At 36.1% G+C, this 24,530-nt stretch overlaps 1 protein-coding gene across 1 annotated transcript; it reads right to left on the bottom strand.

Moving 5' to 3' along the window:
- Positions 1-4,889: 4,889 nt before the first annotated feature.
- LOC126969262 (carbohydrate sulfotransferase 11) lies at positions 4,890-24,302 on the bottom strand. The gene is made up of 4 exons (XM_050814638.1): positions 23,840-24,302; positions 21,669-21,929; positions 20,166-20,370; positions 4,890-10,247 (listed from the first exon to the last, which is right to left on the bottom strand). The coding sequence occupies exons 1-4, from the start codon at positions 24,089-24,091 to the stop codon at positions 10,018-10,020; spliced, it is 948 nt and encodes a 315-aa protein (XP_050670595.1). The 5' UTR covers positions 24,092-24,302; the 3' UTR covers positions 4,890-10,017.
- Between the last annotated feature and the right edge of the window lie 228 nt (positions 24,303-24,530).

The following is a 24,530-nucleotide window of genomic DNA, read 5'->3' as shown; positions in this document are numbered from 1 at the left end:
CCAATTGTTCGCTTCAATTCCACCTTCGCACGACACGCCACAAGTTAGGATATCATCCCCACCATCTGGATGTATGGCGGTCCTCCACAGTGCGGTTTTCAAGGAGCTTTCTTCCTCGTACTACTAAGCTGTGGAATGAGCTTCCTTGTGCGGTGTTTCCGGGACGATATGACATGGGTACCTTCAAAAAAAGCGCGTACACCTTCCTTAAAGGCCAGCAACGCTCTTGTGATTCCTCTGGTCTTGCAAGAGAATGTGCGCGGCGGTGATCACTTAACACCAGGTGACCCGTACGCTCGTTTGTCCTCCTATTCCATAAAAAAAAATTTAAGTCAAATAAAGAGAATAGAATGAAACACGTTGGTAAGGAACGAATCGGTGTATATTTAAACAAAAGCTCGGCATTAACATTTAAATCTATAAAAAGGCGAACAGAATTTTATATAAGTATAAATAATATGAACCATAACTATGTGGATAAATTTTATATAAAACATTTGCAGCAGCATCTGACTGCAAAAAACAGGCGTATCGAACTTGGGTTGCGGCGCTGGGCACAAAGGATCCGAACTGCAAAGTTCTTAAGAGGAAATATAACCGTACCTCCAGATTTTTTAAGCGGCAAATCGCCCGTGCGAAGTCTAAAAGCACGTCGTCAAAATCGGCGAGCAGCTTTCCAGTTACCCGACCGGAACACGCAAGTTCTGGTCGTTGTCGAAAGCTGCTCTTGGTATCTTCAACCAGCCGTCCATGCCGCCGTTGCACATGAGGAATGACACCCTGGCCCATACGGCAAAAGAGAAAGCCGAGCTCCTGTGCACTCTTTTCGCCTCCAACTCGACACTTGACGACAACGGAAAAACACCGCCGACCATCCCGCGCTATCAGAGCTCTATGCCTGAAGTACAGTTCAGACAGAAAACTGTTAGGCGAGCTCTGTTTTCGTTGGATGTCAGGAAGTCGAGCGGGCCGGATGGCATTTCTCCAATCGTGCTTAGAACGTGTGCCCCTGAGTTGACGCCGGTGCTAACGCGTTTATTCCGGCACTCTTATTCCAAAGGCGTAGTCCCTGACTCATGGAAGTCAGCCCTAGTCCATCCGATCCAAAAAAAAGGAGACAGTTCGGATCCCGCGAACTACAGGCCTATTGCTATCACCTCCCTGCTCTCTAAAATCATGGAGAGCATAATTAGCCGCCAGCTTTTAGTATACCTAGAGAGTCACCAGTTGATCAACGACCGACACTACGGCTTTCGCCATGGACGGTCGGTAGGTGATCTCCTGGTATACCTAACACATAGATGGGCGGCGGCTATTGAAAGGAAGGGGGAAGGCCTGGCAGTTAGCCTGGATATAGCGAAGGCCTTTGATAGTGTATGGCACAAGGCGCTCCTCTCAAAACTTCCATCATTTGGGCTTCCCGAGAGCTTGTGCAAGTGGACCTCCAGCTTCCTCATTGGGCGTAGCATACAGGTCATTGTCGACGGATATTGCTCGAACCCGAAGCCCGTGAATGCTGGAGTGCCCCAAGGCTGTGTGCTATCTCCTACGCTGTTTCTTCTGCATATCAATTATATGTTGGACACCTCCAACATACATTGCTATGCGGACGACAGCACTGGTGATTCCGTATACACGGGCCATGCAGGTCTCTCTCGGGAAATCGTCGACCAGTGCCGGGAGAAACTTGTGTCTTCTATCGAGTCCTCTCTCGAAAAGGTCGCGGAATGGGGTAAATTGATACTTGTCCAATTTAACCCCCAGAAGACTCAAGTTTGCGCGTTTACCACTAAAAAAACCCCATTTGTCGTATCACCGCTCTTCGAGAACACTTCTCTTAAAGCCGCGCCTAGTATCGGAATACTGGGTCTCGAAATCTCGAGCGATTGCCAATTCCGTGGCCATCTGGAGGGCAAAGCCAAATTGGCTTCGAAGAAGCTGGGCGGCATCAATAGAGCACGGCAATACTTCAAGCTAGCCCACATACTAGCGCTCCAAAAAGCGCAGGTCCGGCCACACATGGAGTATTGCTGTCATCTCTGGTCTGGCGCACCCCAGTATCTGATCGATCCATTTGACCGCGTGCAACGTAGAGCAGCTCGAATCGTCGGGGACTCAGTGCTCTGTGAACGGCTGGATCTCTTGGCGTTGCGTAGAGACGTCGCATCATTGTGTGTCTTCTACCGCATTTATCACGGGGAGTGTTCCGAAGAGCTGTTTAACCTGATTCCTGCCGCCGAATTCCACCTTCGCACGACACGCCACAAGTTAGGATGTCATCCCCACCATCTGGATGTGTGGTTTTCAAGGAGCTTTCTCCCTCGTACTACAAAGCTATGGAATGAGCTTCCTTGTGCGGTGTTTCCGGGACAATACGACATGGGTACCTTCAAAAAAGCGCGTACACCTTCCTTAAAGGCCGGCAACGCTCTTGTGATTCCTCTGGTGTTGCAAGAGAATGTGGGCGGCGGTGATCACTTAACACCAGGTGACCCGTACGCTCGTTTGTCCTCCTATTCCATAAAAAAAAAAAAGTAAATCTGATTGCTTAGATAATTTATACGTCTGGATAAAACCTCATAAATATAGAGCCTCAAAAAAAAAGCTAAAACCAATATAGAGCCTCTTGCTGAAAATAAATGAGGATTTTTTGGAGATAAATGCAACGAGAAGGCCCGCCTTATATAAAAGTCATATGACCTCAGTTGTAACGCATCATAAAACTGCATATGACGGGAGTACCGCAATGCTACCCAATTCAAATGTAGATATACGTGTCAAAGGTATTATAAGCAAGTCTTGGAGACTCATAAAATTCTAACTAGTTAACATTTGAGTGACATCGAGAACTTTCCGTTCGGTTTAATTAATGTTTTTAGCAGTTTACTAGTACTTACAAGTTTTGACCGTAATTCATTTTATTTTTAATTTGATCTTTATACTTAAGTCCTTTTGTTCAAAGACGATTATTACATGTGTAGGTGTGTGTAATAATATTTAAAGTATTTATAAGGCATTTTATATGAAAAAATAGGCTTATGCACTTCTTCATATAATCATTAACTGTGTTAAATTTCACCTACATCCGTTCACGCATCTTTTTTAAAAAGGTCTACTAAGTTTTCGCTTTAAGTATTAATTTAATATACTAGCTGAGCCAGCAAACGTTGCATTGCCGATATTAAAATCGCGATACAAAAGTAACTGTTCATCGTAGATGGTTGAAAATTTGAAGTTGTATGTATTTTTAATGCTGACGCATAATCAAATTAAAAAAAAAAATGTTAAAAAAAAAATTGGCGTGGACCACCCTTAACATTTAGGGGGATGAAAAATAGATCTTGTCCGATTCTCAGACCTACCCAATATGCACTCAAAATTTCATGATAATCGGTCAAGCCGTTTCGAAGGAGCTTAACTACAAACACCGCGACGTGAGAATTTTATATATTAGATAAATTATAAGATTTGGTTAAATAAAATCTGTCTGGTATTTCTATCAGTGATATTTACCAAATATTTGTTTAACCATGAGTTAGGTACGCTAATTTCGTTTCGACTCTCTTTTCTACTTTTTTTGAACCTTAATCAAAATTGTTTTCTAACAAGACCCCTCCCTCTCTAAGTTTTGCTTTTTTGATAATTTTAGTAACGTTTATGTACTTAGAAACGGTTTTATCTAGGCCACAAACAGAGGCCTAGTATACAAATACGAGAGCAATAAACATAAAAATGAAATCACTCACAGAATATTACTACTTCACATTCAGTTTCGGAAATTTCGTAATAATTTGGTTTTTTTTGGAAGAGGAAATTTTTCAAGGTTAAACTTGGTTTTATGTTATTAACTCACGGATTTTAGACGGACTGCCGTTGTCCTTATCAATCTAATGATTGTCTCGCCCGCTTCAGCGCGACGGTATTTTGTTTTATAATTCTTAAATTCAAAAAAGGCCCCAGCTAAATATGAGATTTTAAATCACTCATTCAGAATTTACACTCCGAACAAAAGAACACATACAAACCGCTTCTAAAACTCGTTCTAAGTCTTGACTTTAAGTCTATGATTTATGGGTCGCGAGTAGCAGTACAGTGCCACAGTATATATATACGCTAAAGCAGTAGGGAAACTACGCACAAACATGGTCTTAACAAGGCCAATAAGCGGATGTCGCATATCTGTTAGGGCTATATTACACCGGGACACCACGGTGGCGCAGCCAGTACCAGTACCAAAAAAACGTATTATAGCTCTATAGAGATTTACTCGCCTGGTGTCCGTATGGTTGCGCAACCAGCTTAGACGCGTCATAACTCTGGTGTTTGTATGGTGTCTAGTTTGGTAGCTTACGGGATATATTTCAACGCGGTGGAATATAGCCCTTAGTAGCGCGAACCCTGCTCGTGCCGCTTTGAGATATGAATGACACCTACTTATGTGAGCGTGCGTTATATCTACTGCAGTATAGATACTCGTTTGTACGTAGAATCCATACTGCTTTAGCTGATATACACAGGGGCATGTATTGGTTTTCTAGCAAGGTAGGCACTGTAAATCTAACTAGTCGTTGCGTTTTAGTCCGAAAGTACGACATAAGTTGTATGAAACGCTGCTTGCTTCGTATATGCAATCTGTAGACTGCCTACCGTAGGTAGTAAATTAACTTTAACTCTAGTGCTATACTTATTTTGGTTCATAACAAGGCACTGTCTTAATGCATATATGATATGCACGCCCCTGGATATACATATATACCTACTGTGACAGCACCTTCAACGTAATAATGTCTTCAAAATCTGCTATTGAATCATTAAAAAATTTGCATATCTGCAAAATACTTACGTAACATATTCACAAACAACAAGCAAAAAGGAAAACATCATGAAAATATGCTTAACGTTTTGTTCGCAATATTTATTTATTCAAAATAGCACATTATAAATAATATGTCGACACGACATCAATTGAAATACATACTACTTACATCATCTAATAATATCAAATGGAAAATAACAATTCATTTCACTGGGATAATAAATATGAGTAAGTATGTAACTCAGATACAAAGGCGAGGTATTCATAAAAATCCATATTAATTAATATAATAATGTTTACTATGAGAAGATAACAATGGTATTAAAAACTAATTCAATAAATATCGTAACAGTTTTTTATTTTTAAGTGAAATCCCTCACTTCTAGGATTAAGTATACAAATTCAATTTGTACCAAAATCTATGGACTCAATTGAAGTCCCAGCGCTCTTACCAACTACCTATTCGTCCAACCGTCCGCATGATGCATGATCCGTGAATCTTGGTTTGTTGTTCAAACTGTTCATGTTTAAAAGAGCGACATCTCAATTTCCTATTATTTAAATATTGGGGTTGAGCAGATTATCAACTGTAAAGTAGATCCTGTAGATGGATCCACAACCTGATAGTGTTTTTATGACAATAAGGGACAAGACAAGCAGGACGTTCAGCTGATGGTAATTGATGCGACCTGCTCATGACAATGAAGGTCTACTCAGGATTCTTGAAAAAACCTAAAATTCTGAGCGACACTACAATTGCGCTCGTCTCTATGAGACATAAAATGTTAAGTCTCGTTTGCCCAGTAATTTCACTAGCTACGGCGCCCTTCAGACCGAAAAACAATAATGTTTACACATTACTGCTCCACGACAGATAGAGCCGCCGTTGTGGTACCCATAATCTAACCGGCACCCTGTGCAAAGGAGCCTCCCACTGGCGAAAGAGTTGATCCCAGAGTAGAACAAACATACCAAGATTTACGGATTATGCGTCACGCGGACGGTTGGCTTAGTTTTTTAAGAGCGCTAGACGTAACTCGAGAGACGCGGATCCGAATCCCGCATCGTCTATACGTTTTGATACAAATTAGTATACAAAAGAATCTTACCCAAGAACGCAACCAGTTACCTAGCATCATTAGATGAAACAACTTTTTACTACAGCTTAAAACTAACACATAAAGAGGTATTTCTTGTTATATATCACAACACCTATTATTATTTTCTTAATAAATGTACTAACGAAAGCCTTTCTACCATAAGAAGGACTTATGAAATAAACCTATGTAGCACCATGTTTTATATTTATGTATTGGCATCACATATTATGTAAATATAGGGCTATATTATCGATCATGAGACTTAAACTGGTTTATAATGTGGTTCCATGTAGAAACCAAAAAAGCTTAATGGCCATGTAATAAGTGAACAAGTTAAAACTAAATTTTGGCTGAAAATATTGTATTTTTTTTTTTAAAATAGCACTCAGTTCAAAGAGAAACTATCAACCCAGTTTCAAAAATATTAAATATTGCTTTGAACAAAATCCTTCAGCGTATAGATACATAGAAATTACAACAGCTATACACATACCCATAAGAGATATTATAAGAAAATCAGAACAAGTTATTTATTAATTATTGAAAATTAAGATTAACATAGATTCGACTAAGCATTCTCTGTCCAGTTATACGTTAATAGACTCTATAACTTATTACAACTTAAATCAATTGTACTTATTAAAAACCCCTTTCAAATATCGTGATTTAGTATCTCCACGTTTAAGGCTATATTACACCGGGACACCATGGTGGCGCAACCAGTCGCCGCTACCAACAAAATGTATACAGCTCTATAGTTACTTACCTGGTATCCGTTTGGTTGCTCAACCAATTTGGTGGCGCGAATCTCAAACGCGTCATGACTCTGGTGTTTAGTTTGGTAGCTTACGGACATCACGGTGACGCGACTGGTTGCGCCACCGTGGTGTCCCGGTGAAATATATCCGTTAGGCATAGCATTCATGCATTGCATTGACACTCGCCTTGAGACAGGGCTTACTCTTGGAATAATCACAAAAATCGATCCAAACTTGACGGTGGTATCGGCTGAACACAAAAAAATATGCGAATTGAAAAATCTCCATTCTGTTAGATTTTCATTAAACTATCATTTGTTTTGAATAGTTAAAGTGTGCTACAGACTTACTAATATGAAACAAGCAATAGCCGATTAGCTCTGTTACTTTCTAAACAGTGGTATTTTTTAGAGTTGCCAATAAAACCGAACTATTTGGAAAATTTACTAAATTCAAAACTAATTATTTAACATTGGTCCCGCGAATGAATTATGGATGATAGCTTTATTAATACAAGAATTAATATGTGACAAAACAGATCAATGATATTTAGATACATAAAATAAAATCAATAACACTATGGTGATAAAATCGTTAATAGTTAGTTAAATATACACATAAAGAAAATTTATAATTCATATAAGAAATAAAATCATTGACGATATGTTAAACATTATTTAATTACTATATTCGTCGACAATCATGACTTTGAACAAAACCTTGAACCTTTGAAGCAACCTTATAAAGCCTCAGTATTTAGATAATACCATATTTATTTTATGTAAATGAATATCAAAATCAAATAACAGACAGTTTCCAATGTATGGCTACCAATGTCATGTTATTATGTAACGTATTATAAAATCGCTCTCGCAACCGCTATCGCTTATGTGCTTTAGAAGCAGTCTTATATCACGCCACTATCGTACGATTTTTTGTTTATGAATCAAGATTCATTTTATGGATCATAAAAAGATAATAGTTATAACTACCTGAGTTTGAATACCACGATTTATTGTTTGAATAATTATTAAAAAGAAAAGCTATCTTGGATACAATTTCTGCAGTAAAAACTGAAAACATAATAATAATATATTCTTAAGCTCGATTTTCTCACAGATATATTTACTTAAAAAAAGTAAAAATTAGAAGAAAATACGCAGCGTACTATAACTATATATATAATAATATACTACGCAGTACACAGTACTTTTCAAATTGACAACTGATTTTTACTTTAATGTTATGCTTGAGTGCCAGGTAATAACACCATCATACACCAGGTAATATCACCGTAATCAAGAAAAACGCCAGTAATGTATGTCTCGACTGTGGCAAAAAATGTAAAAGGGAATGGGAGCTGGCTGAAAAGTCTGAACAATGACCGATTCTCTATATAATCAAGAAAAGACACTTAACCGTGCTTATTACAGAATCAAGAAATGTATGCACAGATTTGACAGCTCCAGTTGAGCGAAGTAGTTACACAGTGTGGTTTGTGAGACGAGATAAGTGTATACATTTATATAAGTAAACTCGACTTTACCGCTATAACGAAATTAGTGTATACATTTAGATAAGTAATCTCGACTCTAACGCTATAACGAAATAAGTGTATACATTTATATTAGGAAACCGGACCTCTATAATGAGATAAGTGCTAAATAAGTAAACTCATCTTTACCACAATAACAATAATATCTGATTTAACACCATAAATCTCAAGAATTTGTTATTTTTAAAGTGATTTCCCTCACTTCTGAGATTAATTATACAAATCAATTTTATAACCAAAATGTATAAACGATGTGGGACTCGAACCCGCGACCTCTCGGGCCACAACCTGGGGGCCTACTCCTAAAATCGATATTCGATAAATCGTGGCATTAGTCGTGTCGAATCCTACTCTTAGTTACGTCGTATTCAATGTCGAAACGATGATTGAACCAACGAAACATTATTCAATATTATCGGTCCTAACCCTACTCTTAGTTGAAAATGTCAGAGAAGAATTCGAATTTCACAAATAATCAAACGTCACTTTTACGATAATCTCAACGACACCATCTAGGCTGTCGTTGTTATTATCGTTTCAAGTTGTATAGATATTTGCCATACAATATACATAGTTAATAAATATTATTAAAATAATTATATGTGATTTACTATTCAAGAGGGTTTTTTTACTACTAAGTTATTTAAGTCATTTTGTTGATCGTTTATGCGTAGAAATAATGCAAATGGCCGCCTGAGAAATAGGAAGTCGGCGAGAAGGGCGAGTTACTTTTTTTACATTTTATTATCCGCGAGTTTTGTATTATTTATTAAATTTTAAATTGTCATATTATATTCATTACATATTTTTTTAACATTTACATTATGTGTAAATGATACCAAATTGGTGGTGCAGAGTCTGGCATGGTCCTTAGCGCCTAAACTATGTTTTGACTTTTGACACTTCACAGCGACAAAGCACAGATAATGGTTAGGTTTGAACATATTACATTCACACTAACATCGTAAAAAAGTCAAAATATTAGTCTATGGTAACGATAAACGATAAGGAATTCGAACATTTGTTAGAGTTTGTTAGTTGCGACATATTCGGAGTATTATCGTATCGTTCTGAATGTATCGTTGTCGATTTTGCGAGTAGACCTCCTGAGAGTTGAACAAAACATACTAAGATTTACGAACCATGCGTCACTCGAACGGTGGCCTCAGTTGGTAAGAGCTCTCGGACGGAATCCGAGAGAATTTTGGTTATAAATTTAATTTGTATAAGATAAATCTCAGCCCAGATCGAACCCCAGTATGTTGTCTAGACCGTAACTGAACAGCTTATATTATAACTCCAGTCCAACTCAAAAGAGTTGGGGGGCTCAAGTGGGCAGTTTCACCGCGTATTTGATATAAGGAAAGTGTATACATTTGTATAAGTCAATCTTTAATACAATAAGAGCTGATTTAGCAAGATAAATCTCAGCCCAGATCGAAAATTAACAGCTTATAGTTGTACGCAAACGCACAACTCCATTTCAACTCAAAAGAGTTGGGCGGATCACTTGGATAGTCTCCGCGTATGTAAGATTAGGAAAGCGTACACATTTGTATAAGTAAACTGGAATTTATCTCTTATACAATAAGAACTGGTTTAGCAAGACAAATCTCAGGCCAAATCGAAAATGAACAGCTTATAGCTGTACGCAAACGCACAACTCAAGAGTTGGGCGGATCACTTGGATAGTCTTCGCTTATGTGAAATTAGAAAAGCGTACACATTTGTATAAGTAAACTAGAATTTATCTCTATTACAATAAGAACTGGTTTTGCGAGAAAAATCTCAGCCCAGATCGAATCCGACGATGTTGTCTAGGTCGTAACTAAACAGCTTATAGTCGTACTTGTAGAGTTTGTAGAGTCGCCGTATGAGAGGCAGCTCGAGTTGGGCGAAGTAGTTACGCAGTTTCTCCGCAGTGCCTGACGTGTGTGCGAGACGAGGAAAGTGTATGTGCGAGGCACTGATGGTGTGCAGCGCTAGTAGAGCGTCGTCTAACAGCGTCTCGTATTGACCTAAAACAAAAGAAAAAATTAAACTATTCTTATTCCTACACTGTTTTAAGCGTTTTAATTTACCAGTTGGAGGCTCCTTTGCACAGGATACCGGCTAGATTGTCGGTAGCACATCGGCGTCTATTTCTGCCGTGAGGCAGTAATGTATAAAACACAGACATAGATCCAAATAGATGACGCGAGTGTATGTACTTCGCGTGTCAAAAAGACGACAAAAAGAGGAGCAATTGTCTTCCTTTGACACTTTTATTTTTTATTATAATTTATAATACATTGCCGATTTTAGTAATCAGCAATACCGACTATTGGTGTACTGAAAACGTCAACTAATGATGAGGTGAGTGGCTAAACGTTAGGCTCGATGCACTGGCATTTTTAACGACGTCACAGTAGGTACAAAAAAAAGGACACGCATGGTTTTCATACAGACGGAGGGATTTGCGTTATCTACTTGGATCTATTTCTGTGGTGTAAAAATTACTGTGGTTCGGTCTGAAGTTCGCCGTAGCTAGAGAAATTACTGGGCAAATGAGACTAAACATATTATCTCAAGGTGACTAGCGCAATTATAGTGCCGCTCAGAATTTTTGGGTTTTTCAAGTATCCTGAGCGGCAGTATACTGTAATGGGCAGGACGTATCAATTACCATAAGTTGAACGTCCTGCTCGTCTCGTCCCTTATTTTCATAAAAAAAAAACAATTTTCACTACAATTAAATAGTCGCTTTTGTGATATGCATCGTGATTGGACCTTTCTATGACCTCCAGATATTTGGGCAATGTTATACCCGCTTTAATAAAGGTGGCGGGGCATCAAAGTCCTCGCTTAGCGACCACGTACCGGAAGATGCAGTGCTGGCAGGCTCCCGACAACATGGACCTATGATCTGGTCAATATCACCAGGATACGTTGGATGAGGGCAGCGCAGGACCGATTGTCACGGAGATCTTTGGGGGATGCCTTTGTCCAGCAGTCGACGTCCTTTGGCTGATGATGTTACACGTTTTGATCTGGGGTTGATAGTCGAACGCGGAATTATTGAAAGTTAATAAATCTGTATACAACACACGGCAGCACACAATCACAAAAGATAACCCGCAAACGGCTGTTTCTTTTTTTTCCAACGAAGTTTTCCAAAGAGCTATTTGGCTTGATTCCTGCCGCTAAATTCAAGCATCACCAGATACGTCCCAAATCGAAATACCATCCTGATTCCTGACTAGCTTATGTGAGGAGTTCTTCTATAGTTCGTTGTTTAAGAACTTTCTGATACGTAATGACTAATAGTTAACTTCTTCGAGCAGTGTTTCCAGGCCGATATGACATGGGTCGACAATGCTCCTGCAACTCCTCTGATATTGCAAAATAACCATCGAAAATCACCTGTTCGTTTGTCCTCATTGGCTTCTGACAAAAATATCCAAATATTATTTCTTTTAAAAAGTCTTTGACTAACATCTATCGATAAACACTATATTATATTTGTTTTTTGTAAGACAAAGAATATCGAAATTTTGAAATGAATTGAAAATCCATTATGTAGGCCGCAAGGGTTTCCAGGCTGAGTGACCGGAATAGAACCTGATTTAGCACGACTAGCTCATAACATTAGATCTTATCACATTCCTAACACTCATTGAAACTAGACGCTACTTAAATACCAAAGAAATCTTGATAAGGCAATAAAATGATCATTCCTTGCCGTAAGACCTAAATATAGTACATGGTACGTTTGCAACGCTTTTGAGATGTTGAGGGATTTATTATTGAGTATAGTCCTTTAAAAAAAATACCGTTTTGCTCTATTAAAAAAGCAACTTGCTGTGGAGAAATTGAACCACTTCCACTGGAAATATCTTTCTCTAAAAGATTTTTTCTGTGTACAGACATAAACACACGCTCACACTACACTACACAAGTACTGTAAGTGTGGGTACACACCCACACTTACATTACTTGTAAGGGTAATGAGAACACTTTTTTTTTAATATTACATTTTATAAAAAAAGATAGCTTAAGTAGGTAATAGGAGAGCCACAATACATCCACTCCCACTCAATACCTTAGGGAGGAGGGGATGACTGAAAAACAGCGCTGCATGGAAACATAAATCCATGATTCTATCTCAGGTGAAGCTGAGCCTATTCCTTTTGCCTTTGTTTCATCGCGTATTCTTATTGTTCATTTTATATTTGTAATGTTTTGTATGGCAATAAAGAATTTTTTATTATTATTATATTGCGCGGCAAAACGATACGAATACATACTTCATAGATAATATTCGTGACACGTAGTGCTTATAAAAATCGTTATTTCATAAGTATTTAATGAATTTATTTTTTTTTTATTAATTATTATAATTACATACATTGTTCTTCCTAATATAAATTTACAGTGTCAGTCTCGAAAGCAGAAACAAAGAGGCACCCTTAATGTATTAAATTCCTCTGGATGGCTCACTAGGAAACCCTGTGCAGAGTCAACCAGTGATCACCATCTGCTATGTAGTTTTATTTAATGTTAATAATGAATTTATTAGAAATAAAACTAGCAATATTTATCTGACTATAAAATATACCTATATTTAATAAGGAACTTTATATAATTAAATAGTAATAGATAAAGCAAATAGTTATAAATAAATACACATAATTAAATATTTAATTTTGAAATGATAATTTTCTCGGTTTCATCATAGCTTAACTGTAAAAGCCACTCTCGTACTGTACATCTTACTTTGTAAGAAGAGAGGTGCGTAATTTTTATTTTATTACTAGGTTATATATTGAAGTTCCTAGATTGTTAGCATGATTTCGACACATGGCAACATTGAACTTAGGAACACAGTAAATATTTTGGAATCTACGAGAAGGTATAGCCAAATTTTCTTTAAGGCGACCGGGCTTTTTGCGCTGTTCGATTATTAAGCAGTGTAAAAAAAAAAAAATTGTCCAACGGTAAGGACTCTAAGTTCTTTGTATAGCATATGTGAAGGGTAAATGAATGGTTTACATGCTATTATTTTTAGAAACATGCGTTGAGCTCTCATAAGTCGTATTAAATGGGTTTTATTACTCCTCCCCAGGATGTTACACAGTACCTCAAAACAGAACCGACCAAGGCATTGTAAATTTTTAAACAAAAATCTAGATCACCTAGATGCCTTATGAACCTTTCCTAGTTTTCGGTTTCTTCCTGAAAGTGTTTTAATATGTTCATCCCATTTTAGATGACAACCCCCATATATTTAACTAGCTGCCCCGGACGTTGTTCTGTTTATAATAAAAAAAACACTTGCGGGTAGAATTTCCTAATTTCGTTCTTAGCTGACCTCCACTCGGCGAAAGTAATATTCCTACCAAATTTCAAGTCTCTACGCCTTATGGTTCCAGAGATATCGTGATGAGTGACTATATACGTGGAAATCTCTTTCAACAATGCACTTTAACTGATAAGTTTTTATTTGGTTGTGATTTGACACTTGCAGAGACCCTATGCAGTGTAATAAATTTTGATTTTTTTTTTAATTCAAGGTTTTTTAGGTAAAGGCCAAGTGTCTAAGGAATGTAACTTATAAGACTTAATAATTGAAATCTATCCAGTAGTTTATCCGTGACGTTCGCTCATCCGAGCACAAATTAAAACCATTCATTCATTCATTCATTTTATGTACAAATAGATTATTAGCTTCTCTTTAAATAGAATTTCTTTAGTTTCATGTAATATTTATCCTTTTTATTCCAGATATATATATATAAGAATATCGGGTAAGTAGTGTATTTAGTGTTTTAGGTAATTACCTAGTAGTATTCTACTTATTAAGTTTCAAGTAATAATAAACAACGGCGCCTATTTCTGCCGTGAAGCAGTAATGTGTAAGCATTACTGTGTTAAGGTCTGAAGGGCGCCGTAGCTAGTGAAATTACTGGGAAAATGAGACTTAACATCTTATGTCTCAAGGCGATGAGCGCAGTTGTAGTGCCGCTCTAAATTTTTGTGGTTTTTCAAGAATCCTGAGCGACACTGTATTGTAATGGGCAGGGCGTATCAATTACCATCAGCTGAACGTCCTGCTCGCCTCATCCCTAATTTTCATAAAAATAAAAATACTACTTAGGTAACATTACATTTAGGTAATACAGATTTTTTACCGTAAAGGATTATATTATATCTCGGTACCTAATTCTAAAAGTAGGTTAATTTTCTCATATTTTTAGGTTATAGTATTTTAATAGGTTAACTATTTGTTAACGTACAATGTTACAACACTGAAAGCCCACATAATAAATGCTCGCATACCTACAATAATTATTTAAACATAAAAATTTTCTAAATTCAATCAATTACCAACTACTCAAGATTACTTTAACTGACAGCATTAGCGTTCCGATGAGAAATACAAACATTTAACAAACTTATGATTACCCTCCGCAAACTTTTGTATAATAGCCTAAACACATGATCGGATTTGGTACGACCGGACAATCGGACGAACCGGTGTTCGCCTCGCACCAATGGTCCGGCTAACGACGAACGGACGGTCCGGAAAATAATAAATAATAATAATAATTTTGTGTGGTAGACAATGCGACATATCATCGAATATGGTCCGCTACTAGACTGCGGTTCGACCGTACCAAATCCGGTCATGTGTTTAGGCTACAAGTTTCTGTGCGCTTACAACTCATGCATTCAAATTCAAATATTTTTATTCAAAATAGGATGTGACATCACTTATTGAAAGTAAAAAACTACCACCCATTCCAAAATTAATGCCTCAGACCTGAGAAGAACGGGCGCAACAAACTCAGCGGGCTTTTTTTTCATCGAAAAAATATGTTTACGAAGTAATATTGTAGAATTAAACTTATTATTTAATAGCCTGAGGGCGGTCACTCCATTCCCAATCTGTGGTATCATTAAGAAAGTCATTTATGTTATAGGAACCTTTACCACACAAACGTTTTTTAACAATAACGTAATACTTTTGTTTTGAACATTTTCTGGGATCTTGTTGTAAAAGCATATACATCGCTCCACAAAAGACTTACTAACTCGACTTAGCCGAGTAGTAGGCATTATAAGTTTATGTCTGTTCCTGGTGTTAACATTATGGTTATGATAGTTTCTAGCAAATTCACTTATGTGCCTATGAACATATTATATTACATTATCAAGAATATATTGAGAAGCAACAGTCAAGATGTTGATTTCTTTGAATTTTGCTCTCAATGATTCTTCGCTCTCATTGTTTTAATTATCAGATCGTTTTAATTAGTTGGGAATGTTGGCTTAATTGCAATCAAGGGTAAAGTTTACGAATCATGTTAGGTCGTGCGAGATAATAATGTATCTCTGTATATTCGATTGTTATAAAAATATAACATTCCGCAGACTACAATCTCGCACTATACGGGACTCGTTGATTACTGTAGGGCTATTACCAAAAACGAAATCCGAAGTTTCGGTCCGAAACGAAGGAACGACGAACTTCGAATTAAATCCTATTACTTTGACTTCCATTTCATATCGGAACCATAGATATAACCATAAAAAGTGAATTTGTAGTTACGATCATAATAATGTCAAACAACGAAAATGTAAAGGTCAAGTGAATTTGGGAATAATTAAATCGATATACAAAATGTCTAATCGCGAACTTCGTAGCGATATTCGGATCCGAAACACTTTCGTAATAGAAAAATGTACGATCCGTCAACCGAAACTGTATTTCGATTTTCGTAATATCGCTCCTGTCCCGATCTTAATGCGCCACGTCAAACGTCAAAGTCAAAGTTTTTATTTGCTTAAACATGTTAGATTGATTAATAAAATACATTTCTAAATCATTACTTACAATAATATCAATTTAACAAAAGATTAGTAACAGTATTACTTATTATTATATTATTTAAAAAAAATGCAAATTTTTTAATTGAAAATATTCGTCTAATGAATATAAGCAGTTTTGACTAAGGCATATTTTCAAATTAGATGAGAAATTACTACCCCTATTATTATCTTTGGGATGTGATAATACACACACACACTACCACTTTTTGAAGTTTCTTCTTCAGACACATTGAGCATTTTTGAGATTGGGAAAAACCATAATCTCGACACTGTTACCGTTACCAAAAACACTACATTTTTATGACAATAAGGGACGAGATGAGCAAGACGTTCAGCTGATGCTAATACGCCCCGCCCATTACAATGCAGTGCCGCTCAGGATTCTTGAAAAACCTCAAAAATTCTGAGCGGCACCACAATTGCGCTCGTTACCTGAAGACAAGATACTTCTGTGGACCAGTGTGACTCGTATTTTCATTTATTTCATATAAGCTGTTTCCATACTGCATATTCAAAAGCAAAATAAATAATTTCATTTCATTTCAACTTCATCGAATAAATTAGATAGCTCTTATGACGTCGTGGTATGAAATAGCAAAGCAGTTCATTTTGGATCGTCAATTGAATCACTATAAGAGTTCATGGTAGGCCCGCTGATGTTGTTTAACATTAAGGCGACACTAAATGCCAGCGACCTTAAGCGATATGCGTTCACGGCTGCCGGCCCGCCATTTATGTAATATTTTCAAAATTCTTGCGTGGAAAACAGTTTATATGCTTACAATCCTCGTTATTCACTACTAATCTGAATAAATGAACCTACACAAAAAAGAACAAGCTATAAGAATAACTTTTCTGAGAGAAGTACCAAAAAAATGCGTCACGCCATGCCAAAAAACTTGTTTAACTTCAAAGAAAAGTGGTAGTTCAAAAAGGCTCGGCAGTGTTAACTATAACCAACAACAAGCATTAGCAACCTACAAATAAGACTTAAGGATATGTGTAACAGGATTAAATAGTGTTCATAGCTCGAAATGCTATACTTTCACCACAAAACTTGTCTAAAAACATCATGTTTGCGTGTTTTCTGCTTACTCTTCGCCTTAAATAACTGAGGCCCGTATTGATAAAGTGTCTCTATACGTTCTAATACGCAATGTGTTCCGTCTCTTGTGCACAGTTATGAAGACAATGAACCTTCTGGAATCTTAATTACTTAACGACAGACTAAATCCCAACCTACTCGCACGCGGAATAAAATTTCGCGCCATTTTTGTTGATCTATAGATTTTATTATATGATTGAGGACCAAGGTAGTAAAGAAACTTGTATATTTCGTATACCCGTTTTGATTCCCTGCACGATTTTCTAGTATTAATTGTATTTAGATGGAAAAAAATCCCTACTAATATGATAAATGTGAATGTAATTTTGCTAGTTAAGCTTTTACACCGGAGCTACTTAACCGATTTTGATGGAATTTGGTACAGCGATAAGCTGGAGCTTGGGAAAGGACATAGGCTTTGATATATTCTATCCCAGAAAATTCCATGGTACCCGCGGGATAGTGAAAAACGAAATATCACGTCGATGAGCTATAACTATACCAAAAGTAGGTTTAGTTTGCTATAGCAATCTTCCTCGAAATAAGATTCATAATAATAATATTCATAAAGGAACCGGAACTGGAATAGAACATGAGATAAACATCAATTCAAAACATGTTTATTAGTTTTAAAAACCCTTTATCTCCGCGGACGAAGTTGAGAGCAACAGCTAGTAGTTTATATAGTATTTTCTTTAATTAACGCGAGTGTTACACATTTAAATAAAACACTTTTAAATGATTAAAACGTGTGTTATTGTAACGGTTTTATATTATGTGTTTGCGTAAAAGTTACATTTTTGTTTTAGTTAACCCGACGTTTCAAGACCTTTCCAGATATCGTTTTCAGGGGGACTGCAGATGAAGTGAGTCAAAGATAGTATTTGTCATAGTTGTCATTATAACTAACCGTAAACTAATGTAAAACCGTTAAAATGTGTAATTTTAATCCTTTAAAAGTGTTTTATATTTTAGTAGTTTATATATGTATATTGTAAAGTTGTCTTACAGTTAGTACTGGAAAACCAATACAACGTTGCTATAGAGTATCTCCGATCTAAAATTGGCAACTTTAATTATAAAAACAGTTGATGAATGAACAATTTTTAAAATTAATTAGGGACACATTTATGTATTCCAGAAACGGTAATGGATTTTCAGTGGTATAAAACCTCTATGTTGTTACAAAACAACTGTATTTTACGTTTGTAAAAAAAAAGAAGTTATTAAATACAGCCAATGAAAATATTACCGTATAATTTAATTAAATAACGTGTAATTAAATATCATTAAATTAATTTTATGCAATGAGAGAGAAATAATATATTTATTTTTTATTTAATTCTCGTACAATTTGTTGTGGTTCAGTAGACATATGAGTTATAGACAGGCTTGGTAACTGAAGTATGATACAAATGGTCTTGTTGAACAGCTAACGTCAGGGTGTTGAATTCGCGTGACGTGCGTCGTAAAAATTCACTCTGATAATTTTTCCGTAACGCGCCAATAGAAGTCTAACTTCAAAAATTCCTTGTTAGCCTCGCATTGGAGGACATATCCCGATGATCAGGATGTACCTTTGAGTAGATATATTGATACATTTTAGGTTTGCACAGGTTATTTTCCAAAACTCGTTCTACAAAGCTGTGGAATGAACTTCCTTGTGCGGTGTTTCCGGGACAATACGACATGGGTACCTTCAAAAAAAGCGCGTACACCTTCCGTAAAGCCCGGCAACGCTCCTGTGATTCCTCTGGTGTTGCAAGAGAATATGGGCGGCAGTGATCACTTAGTACTTTAGTGATAACTTAAGTCTACAACTGCATTATGTTAGATTTATTTATTAACTGGTTGTCTGCAACTAAGTGTCATTTAAGTGTAAATTTAAATATTAAGTGTACTAAGTGAAACTGTTTAAGGAGACATCCATATGTCCATATTTCTATTTCTTTTTTCTACTTTATGTTTAAGGATGTATCTGTATTTGTTTCCAAATAAATAAATAAACACCAGGTGACCCGTACGCTAGTTTGTCCTCCTTTTCCATAAAAAAAAAATAATAAAAAAAAACCAGTCGATGTTTACCTATTTTGTCAATATGTAGCAGGGATCGAGATGTAGCTGGGACTTCCTTGATAGAATGTGATGTGATGCAGGAATCATGGTTTGGATTGATTCTATAGAGCTTAGAGAATTTATACGTCCAGATACAACCTCTTGCTGTTAGGCAACGCAAGAACACTGAATATCTAAGTAATCGGACAGCCTGGGACAAGATTATGATTATTTTATACTAATAGCAATGAAAGTACAATATTGTATATTTTTATTGAAAAGAGCGAAAAAAAAAGAATGCTGGGAGGTTTCCGAAGCGGTAGTAGTATCTAGTAATATTAGAAATGACATCAAAAAGAATTCTAAAGGAATCAATTTTGAGAAAATTAATGCCATTTATGCCTATTAAGACAACTGGCCAAGTTTATTAATTTAGTGTGTGTCACGTCTCACATTCGCGATAACTTTTAGTGCTCGTGCGTTGCTGGAATTAGAAGTTAACAGTTCCCTGCAATTTTTTTCGAATTGTTCACAGCTTATTTTTTGGAGAGGAGGAAAATACATTTACGTATTGAAGACCCCGAAACGGGGCCCAAATGTCGGGCTACCGGAGCCCGTAAACACCATCTACCGACTAAAAACTTCCTCTGTGCTGATAGCTTTAAAGGCTTTTACAGCGAAGCCAGGCGCGGGGGCCTAGGAGGCTGAAAATGTATCTCACAGGCGCGGGGCATCTCGGAAGTAGGCTCGAACCTCGGACCGACTGCTCACTAGGCTGGATGGAGAGACCTTCACTAATAAAATCTATCTGTTAGTAATTTTCACATCTGTAAAAGTGTATCTAGACGTATAAAATATCTCAGGTATATAGCCTATAAATGCAGATCCATAGTAAACTACTTACCAACTAATGTGTACTTAATAAGGCAAGGATGGCACAGATTTGTGATTGGCTGCCAATGTTCATTGTTCACAATGTCAACCAACTCTTCAGATCTATTAGTGAGGAACAGGGCAAATTCTCTGAATGTCACATCATTTCCATATTCAAGGGACTCATTTGAAGGATTCTCTCTAAAAGCCTTTATTATCCGTTTTCCAACCCGTTTCTAAAACAAAAGAAAAAAAAAGAAAAGTTCAAATTCAAATATTTTTATTCAAAATAGGATGTGACATCACTTATTGAAACTCAAAAACTACCACCCATTCCAAAAGAATGCCTCAGATCTAAGAAGAACGGGCGCAACAAATTGAGTGGGCTTTTTTTTTCATAAAAAATGGTTATATGGTTAGAAAGCAATATCGTACAATTAAACTTATTATTTAATAGCCTGAGGGCGATCGCTTCATTCCCAATCTGTGTTATCATTAAGAAAGTCATTTATGTTATAGTAACCTATACCACACAAACGTAATCGTAATACATTTGTTATGAACATGTTCTGGAATCTTGTTGTAAAAGCATAATATATACATCGCCCCACAAAGAACTTACTTACTCGACTTAGCCGAGTAGTAGGCATTATAAGTTTATGTCTGTTCCGGGTATTAACATTATGGCTTTGACAGTTACAAGCAAATTCACTTATGTGCCTATGTACATACATTACATTATCAAGAATATATTGAGAAGCAACAGTCAAGATGTTAGAAAAATACTAACTAGCAAAAATTAGGCAGCCTAAAATTCAAGAGGTGCCAATAGCCGTTTAGTTTTTATTTCCGCGCATTATTTAAGAAAAGTATCTAAATAGTTTCTTCGAAATTTGATTATTATTTCTTCGAGATAAATCGAAATTGCTGTACTGGCCAAATCCATGCGAGCAGCGGCCGAGAAAAGTATGAAAACCCATATTATATGATTATCCTGAAGAGGGGGGCAAACATAATATTATGTAGGTTTTAATGTAGGGATGTAATTATATTATAAATTACATAAAAATCTTCCACACACCAACTAAATTCTTCTGAAAACCTATACCATGGGGAAAATCTTCCAAATAAAAGTATCTGAATCTAACTCGAAATTCTATAATATAGGCGTGCTTCAAGGCTCAGTTTTGGGACTGACTTTGTATAACTTATACACCTACCAGAAGTGGACTGCTACTTATGCTAGCTGGCCACAGAGCAACTCCCATGAGGATCAACACCAGTATAACAAAGTCAGTCCAGGTAACTTTGACACTTCGGAAAGAAAACTGCCCACCTTGAAAAGAAATGTAAGATATCCCTGCATACACCTGCATCACCATCTGACTTGGAACCAGCACATCAAAAGCTAGAGAAGAACTTCACTGGGGTGTGTATATTAACATAATATTATTTAATTAAACAAAAGTTTAAATCAAGCTAACATTATTATAGACATTTTAGTGTAACAGTAATTTTAAGCAAAAATACTGACCTGAAAATATTTCGCACTTGAATAATTACCGGCCAACTTATTTCTATAAGCTGACAGGAGTCTTTCAAAAGGATTCCTTACTATTATCATCTTGTGATAGTTCTCCAGCATAATGTCCCGCTCCTCTTTGGAAACGGAACTGAGATTCCGGAACATTCCAGGGGAATGAGCCAATCCCGCTGGAATGGACAAAACATCTGTATTATTATTCCATTTTCCAGTTAGTATCATGAGTGTCCTCTTCCAATTTGTACAAGCCACCTGCATGAGTAATAAATAACATGTGTATCTGTTACATTTAAAAAAAAAATTCACTACAATATTTTACCGATGGGTTTCTTTATACAGGATACCAGCTAGATGGGTACGAATGTGGTACATTTTCCTACCATGGCAAAATTGTGCAGGCATTATCATGTTTCGGTCTTACGGAGGCCAGAGCTAGTGAAATTATTGGGCTACATAGACCTAACTAACATCTTATATGTCAAAGTGAGAAGCACAATTAATTTTGGTTGTTTCAAGAACCCTAAGAGGCACTGTAATTGATGGGGTGCATCACTTACTAGCAGGTGAAGTCTTGCTTGTCTCATTAGAAGAAAAATTATTCAATATCATCTGTACTTTAAACATGCCACAAATACTGATTGATCTAGTTGAATAGTGAATATATGGCAACACTGGCCAAATAGTATAGACCATAGGTTCTCAAGGTGGGCGATAACTCCCCCTTGTGGGCGTTTGAGACTTTCGGGAGGACTATAATATAATATAATACTATATACTATAATATAATATCTTACATTTAAATATAATTGTGGCAATAGCTGTTTTAAATTCGCGACAGATGGTTAGTAAAATTCTCTAGATTCTCTTCTTCTCTAAATGCTCTAGAAAAAAACATATTCTCAAAGTGGGCGGTGAGCAAAATAAGGTTGAGAAACTATGGTATAGACTACAGAGTTAGAAATTTTCAAGGAATAGTTTTTTTTATGTAAATAAGGGACAAGATGAGAGACCTGAGAAGAATGTGGGTAAGAGTTTCTTACGGCAGACAATTTTTATTTAAAATATTATATTATGCATTTATTTCAAGCAGTAACCGTAATTAGCCCAACAGGCAGCACATAATTAATATATTATACAAGCTTGGATTATATTCACACTTTTATGGATATTTATTAAAAAGTTGCATTTTAAATTAATATGGAAGTCTGACTTTGCTTGTCCTAGTGTTTCTCCTTATAACATTAAGGTGAGTTAAAATTCTATAGGATGTGACTGAAGCGAGTTTATAGAGAAGTGTATGGGTATTATTATTTCAGAAAATTTATTGAAGAAGGTGTTACTTTGCGGAAATCAATAATTATATAAATGATTTGATATATATATATGATATAGTCTCGTGCCAGATTTTGGCGAGACAACACGTCCTGAGGATGCCTCGTGTAGAGGCAAAATACATGTTGAATTGTTTAAAGACAAGTATTGGCGGAATTAACACTAAAGAAAACTCAAATCATTTATATAATTATTATTTCAATAAAATTGACCTTTTTGTTTTCTTACCGATTAGAAAGAAAACATCTCATAAAAATAAATGTAACATGACGCTTGCCAAAATATACCAGTCACAAACCACATTAAAATCCATTTAGCAATATCTAATATATGCATAAAACACAGACAGAAGGACAATTAATATTCTGAGTCTAAGTTTTTGCTGAGATAAAGAACATTGTATAAGTTGTTCTTGTGAAAAAATATTTTAGGTACAGTCAACATCAAGTTTATGATTTTATTTTTGTGCAGTGGTGTGTAATCCTGAGCCAAAAGAAATATAATTCAACGAATAAAATGTGTTTCTTGGTCGGTTGTAGTTGGTACTCAAATGAGGCCTTGAATATGAGTCTACAAAAATAAATTTGGGAAATAAGTTCACCTTTCTTACATCTCTATGTCGTTATTTTTTGGCTCTGTTTAGATAATCGCAATTGTATGTCCAGGAAGGTAGGGTATAAAATTAATATTTACCTATACTTAAAATTAATTATTTCTAATCAATTAGTGACTACGATGTACTATTTTTAAACAAGCATAATTATTATTATTAAGTATGAATGACGCAGATAATGATGATTACAGAATACTGGTTATCCTTGACCACTCACCTTAGGCACATAGCAATAGAGGAGCTTGTGTTTATCATCAATCAAAATATGTTCTAACTGATTTGGTGGTAAATCGTCTACAGTCCAATTCACTGGTAAACGGGCACATGTCTCTTGAATATGTTCCTGACGCGCCAAGTTCAAGGATTGAGTCAATTCTAATGAATGTTCACCACCAAAACTATTCTCATTTGCACTGACGTAAAACAATACGCTCAACAGCAACAAGAAACTCTCGTGTGAAGCACGCATTTTTATCCATTTAGACACGAAATATAAAGTAAAACTTTCTTCTGCTCATCCCGTTTTCACACACACAAAATTAATATGTATGTAATAAATATTTAACACAATTAATAAACTGTTTCAGTTATGGAAGTGAAAAGAAAAAAATATTCGTAAGTTTAACTTTTCGTCGTTAATAAAAGTTTCATGCGCTAACGGGACACACGCATACCCTTTACCAATATTACAAATCAACTAGCGAGCGTTTTATTAACTTTTATTCACTTCACACTGACATTTAATTTTGCGCTAGTGTCTACTGTCTACTGACTATTGACATTTGACAAGATGGATAATTACAGCAAATAATCATTTTTTTTTTTTGGGATATTTATGACCTGGTAACTAAGACTTTTAAGTTAGCAAATAATTGATGCTATAAAATAGCTTATTAAAATAGCTTGAT

The sequence above is a fragment of the Leptidea sinapis genome, chromosome 17 (assembly GCF_905404315.1).
Source record: "Leptidea sinapis chromosome 17, ilLepSina1.1, whole genome shotgun sequence".
Classification (NCBI taxonomy): domain Eukaryota; kingdom Metazoa; phylum Arthropoda; class Insecta; order Lepidoptera; family Pieridae; genus Leptidea; species Leptidea sinapis.
This window is presented reverse-complemented; position numbering and strand designations above follow the sequence as displayed.